This window comes from Dromiciops gliroides, chromosome 3 (assembly GCF_019393635.1).
Source record: "Dromiciops gliroides isolate mDroGli1 chromosome 3, mDroGli1.pri, whole genome shotgun sequence".
Taxonomy (NCBI): Eukaryota; Metazoa; Chordata; class Mammalia; order Microbiotheria; family Microbiotheriidae; genus Dromiciops; species Dromiciops gliroides.
The window spans coordinates 599,401,906-599,425,274 of record NC_057863.1 but is presented as its reverse complement, the minus strand read 5'-3'; the positions used below and the strand labels follow the sequence as shown (position 1 = coordinate 599,425,274).

Here is a 23,369-nt window from a genome sequence, read left to right as displayed (position 1 = left end):
GCTGGGGAGGGGATTAGGGGCTGGAACAATCCACCTTCAGACGAATGCCAGGAAGAACTGGTGCTGCCCCCCCCCCCACTCCCCCAACGCCAGGCCCCAATCTGGCTAAGAGCCAAGGTTCAGGCAATCCCCCTTCCTGGCTGCTCTGGGGCCCTCCCCTCTTCTCCTTCTCTGCACCTCAGTTTCTCCAGTTCATACTCTCAGAAGGCTCAGGCCCCTTCTGGATAGACTCCCCTAACCTGAGAATGGGGAGCAAAGATTTAGAGGTCTCTGAGAAGCTTGTGCTTCAAGGAAGCTCTCCATGATATTCATTTTACCTCCCGCAAAGAGAAGAAATGCAACTTCTTTCCTGCCCCCTAGATTCTGAGGGTAGGAAACCCCAAAGTCAGAAAATTCTAGGACCAGGAATCAGTGACAGCACAGTGTGGTGTGGTGGGAGAAACAACAACAACAGCAAACACCAAAATCAATAAACAAACAAACAAAACCCCAAAACCCTTGACTTGGAGTCCTAAGACCTATGTTCTTACTTACTAGCCATGTGACCTTGGACAAGTCATTCCCCTCTGGGAGCCTTTGCCTGTATACTGATGGGGTTGGACCAGGTGGTTCCAAGGTCCTTCACAACTGACATTCTAGAAACATCAACTGAGATGTTACAGTGGATTTTGGGCTTCTTGGGTTTCTTTCCTATTTACTACCACTTGGGCAAGGTACAACCTCTCTGGGTCTCAGATCTTCTTCTGTAAAATCAGGGGGTTGGCCTCAAAGGTCCCTCCCAGCACCAAATGTATGGTCCTGAGCCCCAGAGTGGTTTCCTTCTGGGTAGGGGAGGATGGATGGTGTGTTGGGCCCCTAACTCTCTTTCAGTGCCTGGGGGTGGGGGCTCAGGGTTGCCTCCTTAGAAAGCTGCCTATGCCCACGTGTTTCCCCCCATCCCCCTGCTCAGGGACCTGGGGCAGTTCTCCACACTCTGTCCCAGGCAGGCTGCAGTGGGCGGTGCCTTGGTTTTGCCAACCCCCCACCTCCCCCTGCATTCTGGAGCTGGGAGCCCGGAGCAGTTACTGCTGTTGCCACCACTGCCCTTCACCCCCCCTTTCCTCACTGCTGTCTAAGTGACTCCCCATCCCTTAGCTGTCCTCCAGGAGAAAGAAGCCCTGTGGGGCCATGCCCCCGGTCACCACCAGGACCCCAACCCTGCTCTAAGCTGTCCCCTCGGGTCGCTGGGCAATCTGGGCCATGGCCAACTCTGGCTTCCAGCTCCTGGGCTACTTCCTGGCGCTGGGGGGCTGGGTGGGCATCATCGCCAGCACAGCCCTGCCCCAGTGGAAACAGTCCTCCTATGCGGGAGATGCGATTATCACAGCCGTGGGCCTCTACGAGGGACTCTGGATGTCCTGTGCCTCTCAGAGCACAGGCCAGGTGCAATGCAAGCTCTATGACTCCCTGCTCGCCCTGGACGGTAGGACCCTGCTCCCTCCCCTGCTCCCCCTGCCTCTGCTCCCTCCCCTGCTCCCCCTGCCTCTGCTCCCTCCTCTTCCCTCCCAAGCAGCTGGACTGTGTCATTGGCCCTTTGGGGATGGAAGGGGCAAAAATTGGACTTGGGTACCTGGTGGAGTTCACTGAGATGGGATGGCAGGAAGTCCTGGTACCTCGGAGGCCCTGTGTGTATTTGTTGGCCTGACTTTAAAAAGTAGTTCCCCCAACCCCCTACAGTCCCTGTGCCCCTCTGGTGTGAGACCCCTCAGGTGCCCCCAACTCCCTACAGTCCCTATGCCCCTCTGGTGTGAGACCCCCTAGGTGCCCCCAACCCCCTATAGTCCCTGTGCCCCTCTGGTGTGAGAGCCCCTAGGTGCCCGCAACTCCCTACAGTCCCTGTGCCCCTCTGGTGTGAGATCCCCTAGGTGCCCCCAACTCCCTATAGTCCCTGTGCCTCTCTGGTGTGAGACCCTCTGGGTGCCCCTAACCCCCTACAGTCCCTGTGCCCCTCTGGTGTGAGACCCCCCCTAGGTTCCCCCAACTCCCTACAGTCCCTGTGCCCCTCTGGTGTGAGACCCCTTAGGTGCCCCCAACCCCCTACAGTCCCTGTGCCCCTCTGGTATGAGACCCCATAGGTGCCCCTAACCCCCTACAGTCCCTGTGCCCCTCTAGTGTGAGACCCCTTAGGTGCCCCCAAGTCCCTACAGTCCCTGTGCCTCTCTGGTGTGAGACCCCTTAGGTGCCCCCAAGTCCCTACAGTCCCTGTGCCTCTCTGGTGTGAGACCCCCTAGGTGCCCCTAACTCCCTACAGTCCCTGTGCCTCTCTGGTGTGAGACCCCCCTAGGTGCCCCCAACCCCCTACAATCCCTGTGCCTCTCTGGTGTGAGACCCCTTAGGTACCCCTAACTCCCTACAGTCCCTGTGCCCCTCTAGTATCAGACATTCCATGCCCCCCTTCCTATTCATAATCCTCACATATGTAAGATTCCTAATCATACATATTCCTAGTTGTAGAGTGTTAGTGTGGGAAGGGCCCTCAGGACACAGAAAGCCAAGGTTGAAATAACCTTAGGACAGAGACTAATAGAGCTATACAAGGTTAGAACTGCAAGTGACCCTAGAACACAGAAGACTGAATGTGAGAGGGTAGAATTTCAGAGCCTTCAAAGGGGACTTAGAACATAGAATGTCAGAGGTAGGAGGGCTGTTAGAACAGAGAATCTCAGAGCTGGGAAGGCCCTTAGAACATGGGATGTAAGAGCTAGGAGAGAGCTTAGAACCCAGATGATCAGATCTGGGAGGTAACTTAGAACACAGAACATCAGAGCTGGGAGGGACCTTGGAACACAGAATATCAGAACTTGAAGGGGTCTTAGAACATGAAGTCAGCTGGAAGTGCCCTTTGAACTTTGAAGGTCAGAACTGGAAAGGGGTTTATTCCAATCTAGTTCATTTTAGCAAGGAGGAAACCAAGTTCTGGACTGGGCGAGTGACTTATTGGCTTGACCACAGAGCAGGTCAGTGGCAAAGCAAAGAGCTGGATTCTCATCTTGCCTTCTTCACCACACATCCACTCCTGGGGGCCTGCAGACTAACACAACCCCTATTAGACAACGCACATTCTCCATTCCATCAGTGACTTCCCTCACAGTTTCTCCCTCTTTTCCCAGCCCCTTATATCCTCCCTGGGGCCTGAAGAAGAGGGCAGTGATGGTGTTGGAGCTAAGGAGGGTTGTTAGAAGGGAGGGTCCTGGGGCAGCTAGGTGGCGCAGTGGATAGAGCACCGGCCCTGGATTCAGGAGGACCTGAGTTCAAATCCGGCCTTAGACACTTAACACTTACTAGCTGTGTGACCCTGGGCAAGTCACTTAACCCCAATTGCTTCACACCAAAAAAATAAAAAATAAAAAAAAGAAGGGAGGGTCCTGAAGATTAGAGGAACGGGGCAGAGTTTGAGGGAGGAACTGGAGGTTGGGAGAGACTGGGAGAGATTGGTTTCTCCCCTATTATTTCTGGTAGTTGCTCCCTAGCCCTATGCACCCAGGGGGTCTAAATTGAGGAAGGGGGACCCCAGTGGCTGGAGCTGTGTTGGTTAGTCAGGATGAGGGAAAGCTCCTGGTCTCTGGCTCCTAGGGCATCCTGTTTTTCCTAACTTGAGCCGAGGGTGGCTCTTTTCCCTCTTGAAATTTGTCTACTTGTCCTAGTGATGGAAATATTGGGGGAGGTGAGGTTGGGTGCTGACCCTCCCTCCTGGGAGGCACCCACCTGAAGGCTGCCTTCCTTTTTCTTTTGTCCTCATCCACATAATGCTAGTGTGCAGGCCCGGGTGTGGCCCTTGAGCCCAAACTTAGAACCAAAGGTTTTTTAAGTCTCAGTTGTATAGGGCATGCAGCCTCATTAAAGGGCAGGGGTATTTTGGTGGGGGGCAGAGCCATGATAGTCCTCAGTCCTCCTAGTGTTGGGGAAGGGAAATCTGTCTGCCTCATCTGTATAAATTAGGAAGATACCCTGGAAAAAGTGTCTGGCCACTCTAACTGGGGGAGAAAGGAAGGAAGGGAAATAGGATAGGCCTTTAAAGGAAGGATGGATGGGTTTAGAGCTGCTCAGGACATCCAGGGACATCGTCTAACCCCTTTATATTACAAATGAGGAACCTGAAGCCCAGTGAATTGGCATTACTTGTCCATGGTCACACAGGGAGTCAGTATTGGGCAGAGCCAGGATTCAAATCCAGGTCCTTTGATTCTAAAGTCAATGCCCTTTCTAGATCTCTAATAGCCAACATGATCAAAATCCAAAGAAGGAGGCAGAAGGTAGAAAGGTCCATGTTGGGGGTGGGGGAAGAGTACTATAAGAGACTGGGGCCCAGTTTCTACCCTTATCACCCACTAGCTCTGCTACCCCTGGCTAGCCACTTAACCGGCCACTATTAGTGCATCCAATACAAATGTGCCCATGTCAATGGGACTTTTTTTGTTTTGTTTTTTTGCAGGGCAATGAGGGTAAAGTGACTTGCTCAGGGTCACACAGCTAGTAAGTGTCAAGTGTCTGAGGTCAGATTCAAACTCAGGTTCTCCTGAATCCAGGGCTGATGCTTTATCCACTGTGCCACCTAGTTGCCCCTCACTGGGACTTTTATTTGTTTTTGTTTTTTGGGGTTTTTTTGGTTAAGTGACTTGCTCAGGGTCACACAGCTAGTAAGTGTCAAGTGTCTGAGGCCAGATCTGAACTTAGGTCCTCCTGTCTCCAGGGCCGGTGCTCTATTCACTGCACCACCTAGATTTCCCTCTGGGACTTTTAAAAAACCTTTAGTGGTCACTCTGGGCCTCTGTTTTCTCTGAGCCTCGGTTTCCACATCTCTTTGTTGGGGATAATCATACCTCATAGATAATACCTATCTGATAGGCTTGTGAGGATGACCCATTGAGATAATAAATGTAAGGTGCAGCCACACTTATTGAGGGCCACACTATTGGCTGATGAGGGGGATTTCAAGAGTCAGGTGTGTGAGAAGGTGAATGGGTTGAGTAAAAAGAAAGAAAAAGAAAAGTCTTAAAATAGAATATGTGACATCATAGCCATGGTACCACATCCACGAGCATGGTATCGCCCTAACTCCCCATGCCCCATATACTTTACTATAAAACCCAGAGACCTCAGGGTGCAAAACAGAAGGAGGGAGTGGCTTTTGTCCAGAGGCCCCATTTATCAAGGACATGGGGGAAACATGGAAAGGTTATTGGAGTTGAGTCTGGAGCCCTGGGTTCGAGTCTTCTACTCTCCCAATTACTCAGTGTTATGGTCTTGGGTACGTCATGTCCCTTCTGGGGTGCCATAACCTCCTCAGTAAAATGAGGAGTTGGGATTCGGTGGCCTCTCTGGTTCCTTCCAGCTCTGACAGGATTTTTTTTCATTTCTAGAGGCTGCACCAGTGATGAGGTGGAGGAAATGAAACAGGGAGGGGAGGATGGAAGTAGAAAACCCCGGGTGGGACACAAGGCTGCAGAGAACATGGATAGGGATGGGGGATGGGGAGGGACAGGGACAAACAGGAAGTGGGCTGAAAGTAGGGGCATAAGAAGCGGGTCCCTCTAGCATCCCTGATCTCTCTCCCTTGCAGTTCACATCCAGACTTCGAGAGCTCTCATGGTGGTCTCTGTGCTCCTGGGCTTCATTGGGGTGGTCATCAGTGTGGTGGGCATGAAATGCACCCGGGTAGGCGACAGCAACCCTGTGACCAAGGGCCGGGTCGCTGTCTCAGGCGGTGCCCTCTTCCTCCTGTCAGGTAAGTCCTGCTTCCCCCATGCTCCTGCCCTGTGCCCAGAATCGGCCAGTGGCCGGCCCCCTCCTAGCCTCTCCACCTCCTCCCTGCCCCCACTGGAGAGACGAGAGGCATTTGGCATAGTGTGTAATGCCTGGAGGCTGATGGGAGCTCCCTGGGAGGGGGGAGGGACGTGAGCTAGGAGCCAGGAAAGCCGAGCAGGACTGAGGTGGGCCTTTCTGTCCTCAGGCCTCTGTACGCTGACTGCAGTGTCCTGGTATGCCACTCTGGTGACGCAGGAGTTCTTCAATCCCAGCACACCGGTCAATGCCAGGTGAGGAAGCCCACATTGGCGAGGGAATTCAGTAACCTGGGTGAGGGTGGAGGAGGAGAGCATGCCTAATGGGGAGCCTGTTGGCTGTGCCCGCCTAGAACCCATAGTGCTTTTCCTTCTCAGCCCCTATGTTGACTCTTTTCTATTCCCAGGACTGCTCAGGGCTCTGAGCCCCATTCTAGGTGGTTCTTCTCTTCGGTCAGTCCAGTAGTCTGTATTTACTGGATGAAAACAAGAAAACATAGTAGGAATTCAGTCTCCCTGGGGAGATAATCTTAACACACACAAAGCTTCTGTGTCCCCCCCCCCCAGGATTTCCCAAGTACCATCTCCTCTGTCCTTTTTTCCTTTCCTCCTATTCCCCAAATCTCAGGCTTGGCTTCTGGCCCCCACAACTGCATTTCTGCCGCTACCCTCCCTCCCTCTTTCTGGCCCTACCTTCCTCTCTCCCCAGGGAGGGACTTCTGGTTGCCACCTCTCCCCTCACTTCAGCACACCACCTTGCTGGAGATTTTAAGAGGTTTTACTGCTAATCGCTGCAGGGAAACGGGCAAGGCTGAAAAGGAACAAACACTGGGGAAAAGTCACAGAGTGATGATGGAGTTCTCAACCCTAATTCCGGCCTTGCCTCAATAACAATCACGGCTCACATTTCGATAGTGCTTTTGGGATTGCTAAGCACCACCCTTCAAAATAACTCCTGGAGGTGGACTATACAAGTATTATTCCCTTTTTTTTGGGGGGGGGCAGGGCAACGAGGTTTAAGTGACTTGCCCAGGGTCACACAGCTAGTAAGTGTCAAGTGTCTGACTAGTGTGGTCTGACTTAAGTCTGATTCATGGTGATCATAGATCATGGTGATCAGTTCTGGCTGCCCCTATTACCAAGAATCACATTTTAGTTATCAAACGAAGAGATGCAGAACTTCTAGGAAGGAGGAAATGAGAGTCCTACTGTCTTTGGCCCTGATCAGATTCCATTTGAAGTGTTATATTCAGATCTGAGCACAGTTTGGTAAGGACATTGATAATCCAGAATGCATCCCCAAGGAGGGAAACCCCAGTGGTGGGATTCTAGTCGGTGCCGTAGGAAGGAAGACTTTCTAAAGGAATAGGGAATGTTCCTGGACAAGGGAAGACTCAAGGGGGATGTGAGATCCATCTTCAAGTATTAGAAGGGCTATCAAATGGAAGATACATTCTATTTCACCCAGACAGGGAAAATAGGAGCAGTGGGAAAAAGTAACAGAGAGGCAAGTTTCATTTCAACATAAGGGAAAAATGCCTAACACTTAACACTATCCAGATGTGGAATGGACCATTTGGGCATGTACACTATTGGTTAGATGGATGAAGAATTTATTAAGTATTTATTTATTAATAAATAAATGGTGTGCACTCATCTGTATGCTAAATTTATAAAAAACAAGCAAAAAACCCTCTCAAAGAGTTTCTATTCTGATGAGGGAAGACAACATATGAAGGGGAGCTGGAAAATGGCTGCCTTGGGAGCCTCATGAAAGGAGGGTCTGGGTTGAGGATCCACCAAACAGAAGAGAGGAACGCAGCATAGAGACATCTGCAGTCTGCTAAGGTCTAGGATCCCTTCTCACCAGACATCTTCAAGCAAAAGACTGTCTCTTTGTGTCTTCAGAATTTTATTCTTAATAATAGCTGACATATAGCACTTTTTTTGTGGGGCAACAGGGATTAAGTGACTTGCCCAGGGTCACACAGCTAGTAAGTGTCAAGTGTCTGAGGCCAGATTTGATCTCAGGTCTTCCTGAATCCAGGGCCAGTGTATATAGCACTTATTATTTCAGCTGATTCTCACAACAATTCTGGAGGATAGGTGCTATTATCATCCCCAGTTGAGGAAACTGAGGTTAAGAAACTTGTCTAGGATCAAACAGCTAGTAAGTGTCTGTGGCTGGATTTGAACTTAGGTCTTCCTGACTTCAGCCCCACCATTCTATGCACTGTGCCATATAATATTTAAAGTTCTGCAGATCAGGTTAGGGAATTGTACCTATCATCAGGAAGACTTGAGTATAAATACCTACTAATTGTGAGAGCCTGGGCAAATGTCTTAACTGCTCTGTGCCTGCCTCAGTTTCTTCATCTGTCAAATTAAGATAATATAGCATCTACCTCCTAGAAATATTGTAAGGATGAAATGAGTTTACATTTGTAAGAGGGCAGCTAAGTGGTATAATAGATAGAGTGCCAGACCTGAAGTCAGGAAGACTCAAGTTCCTGAGTTCAAATCTGTCTTCAGACACTTGCTAGCTGTGTGAACCTGGGTAAGTCACTTAACCCTGTTTGCCTTAGTTTCTTCATCCGTAAAATGGGCAGTATCTCTGCCAAGAAGACTCCAAAGGGGGTCACAAAGAGTCAGGCAGGATCGAGAATGACTGGACAACAGCAACAACAATGTGTAAAGTGATTTATAAACCTTAAAGCACTTATAAGTGCTAACTCTGACCATTATTATTGGTTTGTTTGATCTTCACTACAACCTAGTAAGGTGTGTGCTATTATATGTCCATTTGACAGAAGAGGAAATTAAGATGTGAGAGATTAAATTACTTGTCCAGTGTCCAACAAAAAGCATGTATCTGAGACAGAATTTGAACTCAGATCTTTTCTGACTCCAAGTTCAGCACTCTACCTGCAGTGTCAATCCTTGGGAGTTTCCTCTTCCCTCTAGCTTTACTTTCCTTATAGAATTTTTAGGTCCATTGGATCCTGCTTGTTCTTTCTAAGAATGTTTAGGGTTCATTTCAGTCTGTGCTTATCTTACCTCTCTTCCTCTTTCACAAATTCGAGGATGGATCAGTCATTTCTCTCAAAGGTCCTGAATCTAAAATGTACATTGTTACCTTGAGAACGTGTATAGGATTTGGGAACGTTTTACTAGCATATGAAGGAAGGCTTAAATACAAGTAATATTCTGAGGTCCCCAGAAGAAACTAAGTAGGGAACAAACAAAAAAAACCCAAAAGATATGATTTTGTAGAAACACCTCAGATTGAGCCACATCTATGTAAGTCCAGAGTTTAGGGGACTGAATCAAGAATTGTATTTCTAGAAATAATATTCTTGCAGTAAAATGTAAGAAATGACAATCGGGGGCGGCTAGGTGGCGCAGTGGATAATGCACCGGTCCTGGAGTCAGGAGTACCTGAGTTCAAATCTGGCCTCAGACACTTGACACTTACTAGCTGTGTGACCCTGGGCAAGTCACTTAACCCCCATTGCCCCGCAAAAACAAAAAAAAAAAGAAAAAGAAAAAAAGAAGAAATAATGACAATCTCATTTTTGGTTTTGTGTCTCCAAACAGTGACTTGTACATAGTAAGCACTTAATAAATGTTTATTGATTTGAATTGAAAGGATCATAAGTTAAAGAGAAGCAGGAGGTTAGCAAGTCTAGTCCCCTCATTTTACAGATAAGGAAACTGAGACCCAGAGAGGGGAAGTGATTTGCCCAAGTCCATGCAAGTAGTAAGTCATAAATCCAGGATTCAAACTCAGGACCTCTGATTCTACATTCAGCTCTCCATCCATTTCACCACACTTCCTCCCAAAGGCTGGATGACCACATGTTGAGCATGTTATAGAGGAGACTCTTGCTCAAGTACAGGTTGGATTAGATCATCTCTTGAGGAGCCTTCCAACTCAGAGATTCCATGAAGTGAAAAGAAACTTTGTTCTCCCATCTCTGGTGAAGGTTTTCAGTGTGGGGACCTTCTCAGGGATTTAAGGCTAGATCAATGTACCTAAAAGGGATCTCTTAACATCCCAATCAAGAAAGGTTCAGAAATATTATATCTATTTTCCTACAATTCTTACTCTAAGAGATTGTAAAGAATCCCAGTTGGTTCTGGGCAGCATGATATGGTGGAAAGAACCCTGAACCTTAATGTGAAAAGGCTTGGGTTAAAGTTTCATTAGGTTCTTATCAGGTATGATTTTGAACAAGTCACTGGGCCTCAGTTTGCTCCTTTGAAAATTGAGGATAGAGTGAACCTTACTCTCATCAGAATTGGCTCAAAGAAGGACACTCAATTGGGTATAGTAATCTATCTTACCCTGCAGGAAAGTAGGAGGGGAAGGGGATAAAGGGGGGTGGTTGTGAAAGAAGGGAGGGCAGATTGGGGGAGGGGGAAGTCAGAAGCAAAACACTTTTGAGGAGGGAGAAGGTGAAAGAAGATAGAAAACAGAGTAAATGTCATGGTGAGGGAATAAGATGGAAGGAAATACAGTTAGCAATAGTAACTGTGAAAAAAATTTGAAACAAGTTTGTCTGACAGGCCTCAGTTCTCAAACACAGAGAACTGAGTTGAATTTGTTAAAATAAGAGCCATTCCCCAATTGATAGATGATCAAAAGATATGAAGTTTTCAGATAAAATAATCAAAGCTACCTATAGCCATATAAAAAAATTCTCTAACTCACTATCAATTGGAGAGATTCAGGTCAAAACAATTCTGGGGTCCTATTGGATCAGATAATAGGACAGCAGAGGAAAATGACAAATGTTGTAGGGGATATGGGGAAAATGAGACATTAATACAGTCTTGGTCAGGTTGTAAACTGATTCAAACATTCTATAGAGTAACTTGAAACTATAGCCAAAGGGCTATAAAACCATGCATACTTTTTGACTTAGTAATACCACTACTAGGTTGGTATCCAAAAAGAGATTTTTTAAAGTCTCCAAAAAGTTGAATTCAAAATTGAGGAGATGCCCATCAATTGGGGAATGGCTGAACAAACTGGGATGTGATTATGATAGAATACTATTGTGCTATAAGAAATGATGAGCAGGAGGCTATCAGAAAAACTTAGACTTACATGAGTTGATGCAAAGTGAAATATACTGTATACAAAGTAACAGCAATATTATAAGATGATCTGCTGTGAACGACTTAGCTATTCTCAGCAATGTAATGATTTAAGACAACTCTGAAGGACTTATGAAAAATGCAATCCATATCCAGGGAAAGAACTGATGGTGTCTGAATACAGATTGAAGAATAATTAAAAAAAAAGAAAATTGAGGATAGATTAGATGATCATTAAGGTCCCTTCTACTTCTATCATTCTATGAGTCTCTGAGAATGTATAGAATTAGTTGTGCGGTACATGTCAGGTGGAGGAAATGCATGACTACTGGTGCAAAGGTTTAAAGATTTAGAACCAGAAGTAATCTTAGAGGTAATTTAGCCCAACTCTCTTATTTTTCAGATCAAGAAACTAAGACCCAGAGAAGGAAAGTTACTTGGGGATAGATAGTTAAACAGGTAGTAAGTAGGTAGAGAGCCAACATTTGAACCCAGTTCCCAATTCTAAATACAGAAGACTTTCTTCTTTACCATAATACCTCTTCAATATAATAAATACATATTAAAGCCCTGCTATGTATAGCAGAAATCTAGACCTCAGACACTTGACACTTACTAGCTGTGTGACCAGGGGCAAGTCACTTAACCCTCATTGCCCTGCCAAAAAAAATGACATAGCTCCTACCTTCAAGAAGTTCTAGTCTTTTAGAAGGAATAGAGTACGAGGGGCAGCTAGGTGGCGCAGTGGATAGAGCACAGGAGTCAGGAGTACCTGAGTTCAAATCCGGCCTCAGACACTTGACACTTACTAGCTGTGTGACCCTGGGCAAGTCACTCAACCCAAATTGTCTCACCAAAAAAAAAAAAAAAAAGGAATAGAGCACATATACAGAGAAGTCAGCTATAGAACTGAATGGGACAGGGACAAAAGAGAGCACTTTTAGTAGCAGGTTGATAAGCACCAGAGAAGGCTTCTCCCAACAGTTAGAAATGAAGAGAAGAGGGTATTTTAGGCCTGGAAGTGGGGCTGCATTCATGCATAGAGGTGGGTATAGTAGGATGAAGTAGAGGAACCATGGGAAATAAGGTTGGAAAAATATATTGATTTAGACTGTGGTGGATTTTGAATCCCATGCCAAGGAATTTGAAATTTATTCTGTAGGTAGTGAGTGGCCACTAGAGATTTTTCACCAGGGAGTGGCATGGTCAGGCCTATATGTTCAGAAATTATCATGCATGTGTACAGAGTACAGAGTTTCCCATTCAATTCAATAAGCATATGAACCATCCACCAGGTGTCTCTTGCTTAAGGGTACGTGGCAGGGCCAACATCTTTTCCACACACACACGAAACAACAAATATAAGACATGGCTGGTAATCGATGAAGGGTCTAGACAGGGGTTCAGAGGAGGGAAAGATATGCTTAGTTAGGATTAATCACAGAAATCTTCATGAAGAAGATAGTACTTGAACTAGACCCTGAAGGGTGGGAATAACTTTGGAATGACCTAATGAACCAGCCATAATGTTTTAGTTTTGTTTTTTTTTGTGAGACAATTGGGGTTAAGTGACTTGCCCAGGGTCACACGGCTAGTAAGTGTGTAAAGTGCCTGAGGCCGGATTTGAATTCAGGTCCTCCTGAATCCAGGGCCAGTGCTCTATCCACTGCACCACCTAGCTGCCCCAAACCAGCCATAATGGGACCTTGTCTAACCTGATCTTTCCCATTCTCCTTCCTTCCCTCCCAGGTATGAGTTTGGTCCAGCGCTATTTGTGGGCTGGGCATCTGCCAGCCTCATCATGCTGGGGGGCTCCTTCCTCTGCTGCACCTGTCCTGAAAGAGAGAGACTCAGCCCCCAGCAACCCTATCGAGCTGGGCCTGCCTCTGCGGCTGCTCGGGAGTATGTCTGAGCCCCTGGCCCAGCCCTGGTCCCGTTGTTCCTGTCCCCAACTCCCACATCCTCTGTGCCCCTGTCAGCCCCAAGACAGGTGAAGAGGCAAGCCCTCAGCCAGCCCCTGTTTCCTGAGCTAAGGGTGAAGGTGGTCCCTATGGCCCATCAGGTAGCTCCCAATAGCACACATTCCTCAGTTCACACAATACCAACATAGAAAAAGGAAAAGTCTCACAGGCACACATAGATTAAGTGGCATATTGGCATCTACTCCGAGAGATTAAAAACACAAAGACCCACACACACCCAGAAATACCTGGACACAGGCTTGCTCACTCTCTCCTCTCTCTCTCTCTGTCCCTGTCCCCTCTCTCTGTCTCTGTGTGTCTCTCTCCCCCCGTCTCCCCTCTCTGTTTCTCTCTTTCTGTCTCTCTCTCTCTCTCTCTCTCTCTCTCTCTCTCTCTCTCTCTGTATTCTCTGTGTCTGTCTCTCCTCTCTTTCCTATCTCTCTCTGTCTCTCTCTGTCTCTCTCTCTGTCTCTCTCTCTCTGTCTCTCTCTGTCTCTCTCTCTGTCTCTCTCTCTGTCTCTCTCTCTCTCACACACACACACACACACACACACACACACAAACAAAAAAAAGACATCTAAAGAAGTGTATACAGAGCCCACTCCTAGAAGGGCTCAGCAATCTGCCCCCTGTCATATGGACGGGGAAGGAGGGTGGTGTGAGCCAAGGTCACTGCCAATCTGTGTATAGGCTGGTGGGCTGTGGGTGGGGTGTGGGATGCTGGGGACAATGACCTCTGCCTGGATCCCTGGAGCCCAGGGTTTTCTCAGCAGAACTAATGCCCATTTTTTTCTTTTGAATTTCAGACAAATTGTAAAAGTGCCTGCACCCATGAGGGGAGACCCAGGCTTGTAACCTAGCAGCCCCCATTCCTGGCCCCCTCCCAGGCCCCAGACACTCCCTTCCCTTCCTCTTCCATTCCCTCTCCTCCCACCCTGGGGGAAGCTGTGCTTCTGCGACTTTGGTCCATATGCAAAGAGAAGTCCTGATTTGTTTTTCTTGAGTTTGGTGTCTGTCATTCGTCTGGGGGTAGGAGGTAGAAGGTGGTAGGGAGCGTGAAGGGGACAGAAAAGCAACAGGTGACAAGCAAGAGGGGAGAACAACCACTAGCTTTGTGATCTCATGCAACCTTTCTGTGACTTAGTTTCCTCATCAATAAAATGAGGAGTCAATGAATGATCTCTAATTTCTAAGTCCTGTGAACATCAATGACTCTTCCCCTGGGATGAGTGCAGGAGAGAGAAGCTTCACTCACTCCTAATCACTGCAGGAAAACAGGCAGGAGTTTTAAAGAAAAGACTTTGAGAAAGTCACAGTTTTCATCATTACACTCTGGTTCCTCCTCCTCTTAGGGATTTCACATCTCCTTGATTTCCATCCTCTAGAGCCTAGCTTACCCTTCTCTTCAGAGCTGCCTGAATTGGGATTAAAAGTAGAGCCTATTGGGGTCTTTAAAGCCTCTTCGGCTCTGACATTATTCCCTAAGGAGGAGAAAATGTGCCCTCTCCCCCTACAATTCTCTTAGAGGCCTAGGAGACAATCCCACAATTCTGAAGACCAAGACTCTAGCAAGGCTTGGGGTTGGGGACTGGGGACCGGACAAAGAGACTGCAGTGGAGCCCCTGGTCTGATGGTCTGCCAAGCAGTCCCAGGAGAGAGCTCACAAAAGCCCCCTCTCCATATCTTTCTTGGGGGGGCATTCAGGGGCAGGAGGGGTGGGGGAAGGGTGGTGTAGAGCTTTCGTCCCTCAGGAAAGTGTGCCAAAGTTGCTCTCGTGGGCTGGACAGGTTCCCAGGGTTTGGCTGGAATGCGAAGGAAACCTGGATCTACATGTGACTCACCCGAGTCCCCGCCCCCGCCCCCACCAGTAACCCCTCACTGCGCCCCCATTCCACGATCCTGTACCCTCCCTTTGGTTCTCCACGCCCTCCTCCCCCCAGGACCCCTGGCCGCGCCCCTTAGGCCTGGCCCAGAGCTCCAATCCGAGCTCTGGGACCCGCAGGGCTCCATCAGGCGAAGCCCAGGCTAGGACTGGGTGACGAGGTCCCAACGGGCTGTAGCACGGACTGCGGGGCTGGGCGGCGGCAGCAGCTTCTGGGGCTCCAGCTGTCTCCAAGGGGCGCGACCTCGAGACCGAAGTCCCGGCCAGGCCCTGGTCCAGGAGCCCGCTTGCGCAGGTCGGCCCCTCTGGCGGTTTAGGGTGGGGAGATGGGGTAGAGCGGGTTGAGGGATTAGAGAAAGATGGATGAGGGGTCCAGACCTACACCACCCTAAGGGGGGGCTCACTCACGTAGCCTATATTAATATCAAACCCCGGATAGATGGCAGTCCGCCTAGACGGGATCAGTGACGGCGTCAATGACTAACCTGGGTAGATGTCTAATACGGGTTAGTGTTTAACCCTTGTAGACCGTGCCAGATGTCTAATTCTCACAGACGGCATCAGACTCACCTGAGACCGCGGCAGTGTATATCCTTGTCAGTTACTGACTGGGTTAGATGTCTAACACGTTAGAATAAAGTCCCTAACGCTTGTAGATGGCATCAGTGACTAACTCTACTCCTACAGACCGGGAATAATTAGCCATAGACAGCATCTGTGTCTCTCTCACAGAGAGCCAGTGACTTTTCCCAACCCTAGAGCCCGATTCCTCTCCCGCCTCCGCTGGGAGTTATAGGTAAAGCCTGAGACCCGACCCGGGGCATCCTGGGGCTTTGCTGCGGGAGATGAGGGGGAGGAGGAGCCAGGGACCTTGATCTGCTGCAACGCCAAATCCTCCACCCTTCGATTCGTAAATTAACAAAGGCAATTTCACTGTTTCTGGTTATAAAATTCAGGTTCTTTTGTGGTTTCCCGGGATAGATAGAGGTTTCCGTGGGTGCGAGGCCCATCTGGGAGGGAGGACTGGCAATGGGAGATGCGTCTGGGTTACTTTCGCCTGCAGGCCCCAATGCCAGGACCCAGTCTCTTGCCGCTGGCCTCCCTGGCCCTGCTCTCTACAGCCTTGCTGCTCACGGCCACCTGGACCGACTGCTGGGTGGTTAACTCCGACGATAGTCTGGAGGTGAGAGAGTGAGAGTCAGGCCCACCCCCTTCTTTTTTTTTTTTTTTTAAGTGAGGCAATTGGGGTTAAGTGACTTGCCCAGGGTCACACAGCTAGTAAGTGTTAAGTGTCTGAGGCCGGATTTGAACTCAGGTACTCCAGACTCCAAGGCCAGTGCTCTATCCACTGAGCCATCTAGCTCCCACCCCCCCCCACACCCCCTTCTTAAACTTCTAACCTCCATCCTGCCCAAGTCACTGGTAACTTTAGTCCTGTAAGGTTTTGCTGACAGAATCTCAGCACTAGCCCAGTATAGGACCCTCCCCTCCACCGAGGCCACGCCCCTCGCAAATTCTGGCCTAGTCCAAATAAACCCTAAGCAGGATCCTGGCTCTAGCCTCAACCCCGTCCCCTGTCGTCCCGTCCCAGTCCCCTTTTGGTCTTTCTAAGACCTCCTCTGTCCCCAACCCCCTTCCACATCCTTCTTTGCCCGATACAGATCCCATCCGGGCCTGCCCCAATCCTAGCCCGCTCCCTACATCCTGAGCTAATCCTAGTTCACCTCCCGACCAGCCTCCTTGCCCACCTGTTCGGGCAAGAGGACTCAGTGGAAAGCAATGCGTCTCATTCACTAGCGCTACAATTCATGGATAATTTAGGCACCTCCTTATTCTCCCCTGCTGTGCAAAGAGAAAAAGAGAGAAGGTCCCAGAGTCCAGGAGCTCTCCTTGGTGCTGAGGCTCAGTGCAGGGGCAGTGGGGGAGAAAAGAATAACACGAAGCTTTACGCAGGACCTCGAGAGACCTGGGAGAGCGACACGAAACTAGGTGACACAGACCCTGTCCTCAAGGAGTTTACAGGCTGAAGTAGGGGGGAAAAACCTGACTAGGACGTGAATTTAACGAAGCCTCAGGTTCCCTCTCCTGAGTGGAAGCGGACCGCTGCCCTTCAGATTCCCTCTAGTCTGTCTTCCCCGTTCCGCCCATACCCAGGTGAGCCACAAGTGCCAGGGGTTGTGGCGGGCGTGTGTCACCAACCTACTGGATGGTATCCGGACCTGTGACCAGTACGATTCCATCCTGGCCACACATCCACGTGAGACCTTCACCCCTAGCCCGCCTGCAGGGCCCCGGCCAAGCCCCGGGTCTTCCCTTCCTAAACCAGCACTCCGGCAGTGACAGCTCGTCCCCTCATGTACACTCTCCCGGTCACGGGGATTCCCACCCCGTTTCCCTGCCATTTGTTCTGTAATTTCCCTGCCACACTACCCCTTCCCCACATTCTCTTTTCAATACTCTTCCAGTCTCTTCCCCCGTAAATGATATCCCGCCTCTGGGGCCTTCCTTCCAGTTACCCCCACCCAAGCTCCCCTCTCCTCCAGTGCTCCCCCATCCCCTTCAGTGCTCCCCGAGCATCCTCTCCGATACTCTCCATGTACCCTTTCAAAATGCTCCTTGTGCCCCTCCCTTCAGCTGGTCCTCCCTCGGTCTCTCCACCCCAGTGATCTCTGAGCCTTACTCCTTGGTACTCTCCCCTTCCCTCCCTCCCCAGGGCGGCGAGTGCTGACCAGGTCTCTCTTGCTCGTGGCTGGGCTGCTGTGTAGCTGTGGGTTGGTGGCCCTGCTGCTCACTCTGACCCAGGCCCAGTTCCTGGGGAGTGACCCCAGGACAAGGATTCGGCTGGCCTGGGCAGCAGGCTGCCTCCTAGGTGCCGGAGGTGAGGTGGGAAGGGACCAGCAATGGGGAGGAGGAGGGACTCAGGGCTGAGGCTGGGTGCTGGGGAAGTGAGTGACCCAAGCTCCTGGAAAGGACAGGAGGGCAGGATAGTTCTACACCCAAAACTATGGGGCTGGGGCTGGTCCAGGCTGGGGCTTCTGAGGAGGAAATTCTGAGGGTGCTCCTGCTGGACTACAGGGCAGGGGGATGAGCACACTTACCTTTGCTCTAGGATTCCCTGGAGCACTGGGCTCACTCTGGTTTGCTGTGGAGGTGGCTTTGGAGCGAACCCTACCTACTCAGCCTCGAGGACCCCTTACTGGCTACTATGAGTGGGGCTGGTCATGCTGGTTAGGCATTGTGGGGTCTGCAGGCTGCATGGCCACTGCTTCGAGCCTGGCCTGCTGTCTTCCAGGCCTCTGGCTCCCAGGTCAGTGTGTCTGGGAACCCTCCCCCTCCCCAAGTTCTCCCCTCTTTTCAAGCAAGCAGATGCATGAGGAGGAGGTCCTCACCTTGTCCCCATCCCTCTAGTCCCATGGTCCCCAGTCAGAGTTAATGGGGAGACATTATGGAACTTTGTATCCCTGATTCTCTTGTGCTCTGATCCACAGGCAGGAGGAGCCCTGGGCACCAAATTAGAAGCCGGCTGCACCCACAGGGCATATATATCCTGGACTCCAGTGTCTAAGGCCATAGCTGCTTCAAGTCCATCAGCATTGCCACAGTTTAGTCTCAGAGTCTTAGAGCTACCATGGGTCATCAGGACTCATCCTAACATACAGTTTGGCGTTTGAAAGTTTTAATAATAGCTTTTACTGGTATCCCACATTCATTTCCCAACACATTTCTTCCATGCTCTCCCACCCAGCAAGATTTCCCTCATCACAAATATTTTTTTTAGAAACACACCCACTCAGCAGAACCAACCAAAGCATCAACCTTGTCTAGCATCATATGCAATTTGGCAAGCATTTATTAAGTGCCTACTATATGCTAGGCCCCGCACTCAGCCCTGGGAATACAAAGAAAGGCAAAAATAGTCCCTGTTCTCAAGGAGCTCACAGACTAATGGGGAAGAAAACATGCAAACTACTACACAGAAAGAAGGTATAGTCAGGACAAATTAGAAATAATGTGTGGGGGGAGGAAGTCACATATTTCACCCCATTGAAAAGAGGGAGGTACATTAGGTCACCTCATCTCCAGGACCAAAACTGGCCATTATAATTGTGCAGTTGTGGCAAATAAAATTAATAATGGTAAACTGAGATACAGAGTTCAAGCAAAATCAGTTTATTAACAGTGAAGGTTATAATTGTTAACAAAGTGGGTCAGACTGGCAACCTCAGTAAAGCTAATAACCCAAACAAGAAGGAGACCTGTTTTATTGACACACAACAAAGAAAGGGTCATGGTAGGTGTGGAGAAAAGGTGATAGGTTGTAGGGTTTGGGTAGGAACATTATGATTGGCTATATTAAGAAAGGTGGAGGGCAGCTAGGTGGCACAGTGGATAGAGCACCAGCCCTGGATTCAGGAGGATCTGAGTTCAAATCTGGCCTCAGACACTTAACTCTTACTAGCTGTGTGACCCTGGGCAAGTGACGTAACCCCAATTGCCTCACTAAGAAAAAAAGAAAGAAAGGTGGGTTGGCATTCATGTGAGGCTAATCACCACCCCTCTTTGACAATTAAGACATTTTAATTGCTTTATGGGACCCATTTGCATATTGTAGTCCTTGCTCAAGGATCAAAACAACCACACTCGCTGTCTCCTTGGGAGTGATAAAAACTCCTTGTACAAGGACAGGCAAGGACAGACAACAAATCTTTTGAGGAATGGTACCAACTTGTAGGGCTGGGGGCAGTTAGATGGTGCAGTGGTTAAAGCACCAGCCCTGGATTCAGGAGTACCTGAGTTCAAATCCGGCCTCGGAGACTTGATACTTACTAGCTGTATGACGCTGGACAAGTCACTTAACCCCCATTGCCCGAAAAAACCAAAAACAAAAAAAACCAACTTGTAGGGCTTAAAGATTAACATTTACTGGAAGTATCCCAGGGGCTACCATATGAGAGATAACTTTTCTTTTAATTATAACTTTAACTCAGAAGAAAATCGAAATTCCTGAATTAACACAAATAGAAAAGCAACTTTAGGAATCAAAGTAATATTAATTTTCTTCACAGTGTTGAGGTCAATGTTTTGTTCTTTCCATTCTACATTGTTGTAGTCAAGAATACTAGTGTACAATGGTTCTTAAGCAGAACTCAATCTCCATGAGTTCATATGCATCTCATTATTCTCTGAATTCATCCTATTTTGTCATTTGTTATGGGACTGTAATATTGCACTATATTCATGTACTACAATTTAGCCAATTCTTAATGGGTGGGCACTTTGGTTCCAGTTTGCTTTTTCAACTATAGAAATTGCTGCAATGAATATTTGCTATATATGGAGCCTTCCTTTTTTGTCTTTGACCTCCTTGGGTTATATGCCTAACAGTGGAAACTCTGGTCGAAGTTCAACGCCCAATTTTAAAGAGACCAAAGAAGGGAAGTGACGATAAAAGTCACACAGAGAACATGACAGAACATTCTTGCACCATGAGATTATTTTTTCCCATAGGCATAGGGTGTGGCTTGCTATATGAAATCTACCATTCTCAGTGGCTCCCTATCCACAGTTATCTCTGCTCCCATTTTCTGCTCTGACCTTCTTCTATTGGACCCAGATCCACCTTGGGAACTAGTGGGATCTATTTTTGTCTGTCTGGTAGGAGCACAATAAACAAGCACCTTGAAGCCTGAGTGGTGGCACCCTTTCTCTCCTCTTGTGAGGACTCTGGGGCAGAAGTGTGACTCCCAGGGGTCAAAAGTAGATCTGGCTTCTATTTCATGCTATTACTCATGGATATTCATTAATATGCTCAGAGCCAGTGGGGCAGACAGGTGAAGAAGATACAGTCCCTGCCCTAAAGAGGTTTTTCTCTTGTAGCCAGGTTGGAGAGATTTGAGCTGTGAGGTAGACTTGGAATGGGCTCTCCCAGACTCCAAGAGATGTTGTCAATAAATTCATATCTTTGGTAGGAAGACCTCTAATGTATCATAGGATCAGAGAGTTAGAACTGGAAGGGAAATTAGAGTTCATCTAGTCCAACCTCCTCATTCCAAAATAAGGAACCCTGAGCCCTAAAAGGTTATGGGATTAAGGGATTTGCCCAATGTCAAACAGTAAATTATAATAAATAGAAAAACACCGATTTTAATCCAGGTCTCCTAAATCCAAATCTAGAGCTCAAAATCTAAAGTGAGCTTGGGAGATGTCTTTGGACCTATGTTGTCCAACATTTTTATCACTGACTTAGGTGGTGGCACAGATGCTCATAACTGGCGTGAGGGTTAGGCATATTTATCAAATTTGAGAATGACATTGAAGCTGGAAGGGAGAGATGGTATACTGGACAATAGAGTTGGTATTCCCCAAAGATGCTGGCCCAATAGCATGAGGAGCTAAATAAGAAACCATTGCTGCTCCTTCCATAAGGGTCTTCTTCCAATATTTCATCTTGACATGGAGGTGACAATAGGTTCTTGAAAACAATGTCAACAGAGTTCAAGTTTTTACCAGTGCTGCCATGTTGGAAAGATTTTAAATATAGTCCTAGTAACAGACCATCCAAAGATCAAACTAACTAGTCAAACTAATCATATATATATGTGTGTGTGTGTGTGTGTGTGTATACACGTATATGCATGTATGTAATTATATATGTATATAGACATATTTATATACATTTGTATGTGTGTATATATATTTACTGGACCTGTGATTTCATCAGTATAGAGAGCTCCTGCTAAAGAACTTTCTTTCCTAATGTAGTTCAGCTCAACATCTTCTCATCAACTTAGAATCTTAGAAAGTTGCCCATAACACTGAGATGTTAAATGACTTGCCCAGATCCACAGCAACTATGTGTCAGAGGTAGGATTTGAGCCCAAATCTTCATGACTTCTAGGCCAGCTCTCCATGAATTATACAATGCTAATAGTAATATCTCCCATGTATGTAGCACCTTGAAGTTAACAAAAAACTTGTATGTGCATTTTATTCAATCTCATTTGATACAAGAAACCTTTGCTCTTACCCCCATTTTACAGAGGATGAAACATTTCTCAGAGAGTCTAGGTAATTTGTCCCTTCTCACAAAGCTAGTTAGATATCAAAGAAAGAATTGAAACCCAGGCCTTGAGGGTGGAGTCAAAATGGTGGGGAAAAGGCAGGGACTTGTCTGAGTTTTTCCAAATTCCCCCCCAAACAATTTAAAATAATGCTTCAGAACAAATTTAGAGCAGCAGAACCCACAAAAAGATGGGGTGAAACAATTTTCCAGCCCAAGACAACTTAGAAGGTTGGCAGGAAGGGTCTATTGCACCTGGGTGAGATGCCAGCACAGGCCTTGGGGGTGACTGAATCAACTGTGGAAGTTCTGCTTCCAGAACTCCCCCACAGATGGTAAGGGGGTCAGACAATTGTTGAGAAGGAAATTGCAGGGGTCTCTTTTCTGACATTGGGTGCAAGAGTCTGTTGCATTGATCACATTCAGATCTGGTTCACAATTCTGAGTCACAATCCCAGGGCAAGAATGAGAGCTATCATACCATAGATTGTGACCCCAGGGGAGTGGGGTCCCTGGTCATAGTTCCAGGGCAGAAAAGAGTGCATGTGATCACTTATAGGCTAGAGAACAAACCAGGAGAGTAGTAAACACATCTCTTCTTAGATCATACCACCTTGGAAGAACTGAAAGCTTACAGACCCTCAGGATTAGCTGCCCAAAAAACTTGAAATTTGGGATAGTACCCTTCCACCCCAAGAACAGAGCCCAACTTTAATATAAAATTAAAAGTCAAGAGATAGGCAGGAAAATGAACAAACAACAAAAAAATTATTCTGATCATAGAAAGTTACTGTGGTGACAGGGAAAATCAAAACACAAAATCAGAAGACAAGTCAAAACTGTTACATCCAAAACCTCAAAGACTCTGAATTCATCTCAGCCCCCCGCCCCACTAAAAATTATTGGAAGTGCTGAAAAGGGATTTTAAAAATCAAAAGAGATAGAGGAAAAATTGGAAAAAGAAATGAGAGTAATGCAAGAAAATTTTTAGAGTCAACAGTTTGGTAAAGGAGGAACAAAAAGTACTGAGGACAAGTGGAAAAAGAGGTACACAGGCTTGCTGAGGAAAATAATTCCTTAAAAATACAATTGAGTGGGGCAGCTAGGTGGCGCAGTGGATAAAGCACCAACCAGCCCTGAATTCAGGAGTACCTGAGTTCAAATCCAGCCTCAGACACTTAACACTTACTAGCTGTGTGACGCTGGGCAAGTCACTTAACCCCAATTACCTTACCAAAAAAAAAATAAATAAAAACAAAAAGAATGAAAAAATAGAAGATGTGAAATATCTCATTGGAAAAACAACTGACCTGGGAAATAGATTGATCTATCTTCTCTTCCCTCCTTCCCTCTCTCCCTCCCTACTTCCCTCCTTCCTTCCTTCTTTTCTTCCACCTCATCACCATCCCTGGGGACTTCCTTGTTCTAAGTGCCCATGCTACTCAATCTGGACAGTTCTCACCTTCTGGTGCCAGCCTAGTGAGCCACCGCAATGTAAATCATCATGTGTTGTCATGGTAAGAGATGGAACAGTAGGTAACACT

General features: G+C 47.7%; 2 protein-coding genes across 2 annotated transcripts; both read left to right on the top strand.

Annotated features, from left to right (window-relative positions):
• The first annotated feature begins 1,056 nt into the window (after nucleotides 1-1,056).
• Nucleotides 1,057-13,985, top strand: CLDN19 (claudin 19). The gene is made up of 5 exons (XM_043996106.1): nucleotides 1,057-1,462; nucleotides 5,600-5,764; nucleotides 5,990-6,074; nucleotides 12,672-12,824; nucleotides 13,690-13,985. The coding sequence occupies exons 1-5, from the start codon at nucleotides 1,240-1,242 to the stop codon at nucleotides 13,736-13,738; spliced, it is 675 nt and encodes a 224-aa protein (XP_043852041.1). The 5' UTR covers nucleotides 1,057-1,239; the 3' UTR covers nucleotides 13,739-13,985.
• Nucleotides 13,986-14,885: 900 nt separating this feature from the next.
• On the top strand, nucleotides 14,886-18,808 carry LOC122745327 (claudin-16-like). Its single transcript, XM_043990551.1, has 6 exons — nucleotides 14,886-15,060; nucleotides 15,829-15,948; nucleotides 16,920-17,022; nucleotides 17,479-17,643; nucleotides 17,875-18,072; nucleotides 18,254-18,808. The coding sequence occupies exons 2-6, from the start codon at nucleotides 15,835-15,837 to the stop codon at nucleotides 18,328-18,330; spliced, it is 657 nt and encodes a 218-aa protein (XP_043846486.1). The 5' UTR covers nucleotides 14,886-15,060; nucleotides 15,829-15,834; the 3' UTR covers nucleotides 18,331-18,808.
• The last annotated feature ends 4,561 nt before the right edge of the window (nucleotides 18,809-23,369 follow it).

Excerpts from the sequence above, each read along its gene's own strand:
- CLDN19 (XM_043996106.1), top strand. The coding sequence starts at position 1,240 with ATGGCCAACTCTGGCTTCCAGCTCCTGGGCTACTTCCTGGCGCTGGGG. Across the intron at positions 1,463-5,599 it reads CTCCCTGCTCGCCCTGGACG|TTCACATCCAGACTTCGAGA; the intron begins GTAGGACCCTGC and ends TCTCCCTTGCAG. Across the intron at positions 12,825-13,689 it reads GCCTCTGCGGCTGCTCGGGA|ACAAATTGTAAAAGTGCCTG; the intron begins GTATGTCTGAGC and ends TTTGAATTTCAG.
- LOC122745327 (XM_043990551.1), top strand. The coding sequence starts at position 15,835 with ATGCCAGGACCCAGTCTCTTGCCGCTGGCCTCCCTGGCCCTGCTCTCT. Across the intron at positions 17,023-17,478 it reads CATCCTGGCCACACATCCAC|GGCGGCGAGTGCTGACCAGG; the intron begins GTGAGACCTTCA and ends CTCCCTCCCCAG. Across the intron at positions 18,073-18,253 it reads TCCAGGCCTCTGGCTCCCAG|GCAGGAGGAGCCCTGGGCAC; the intron begins GTCAGTGTGTCT and ends TCTGATCCACAG.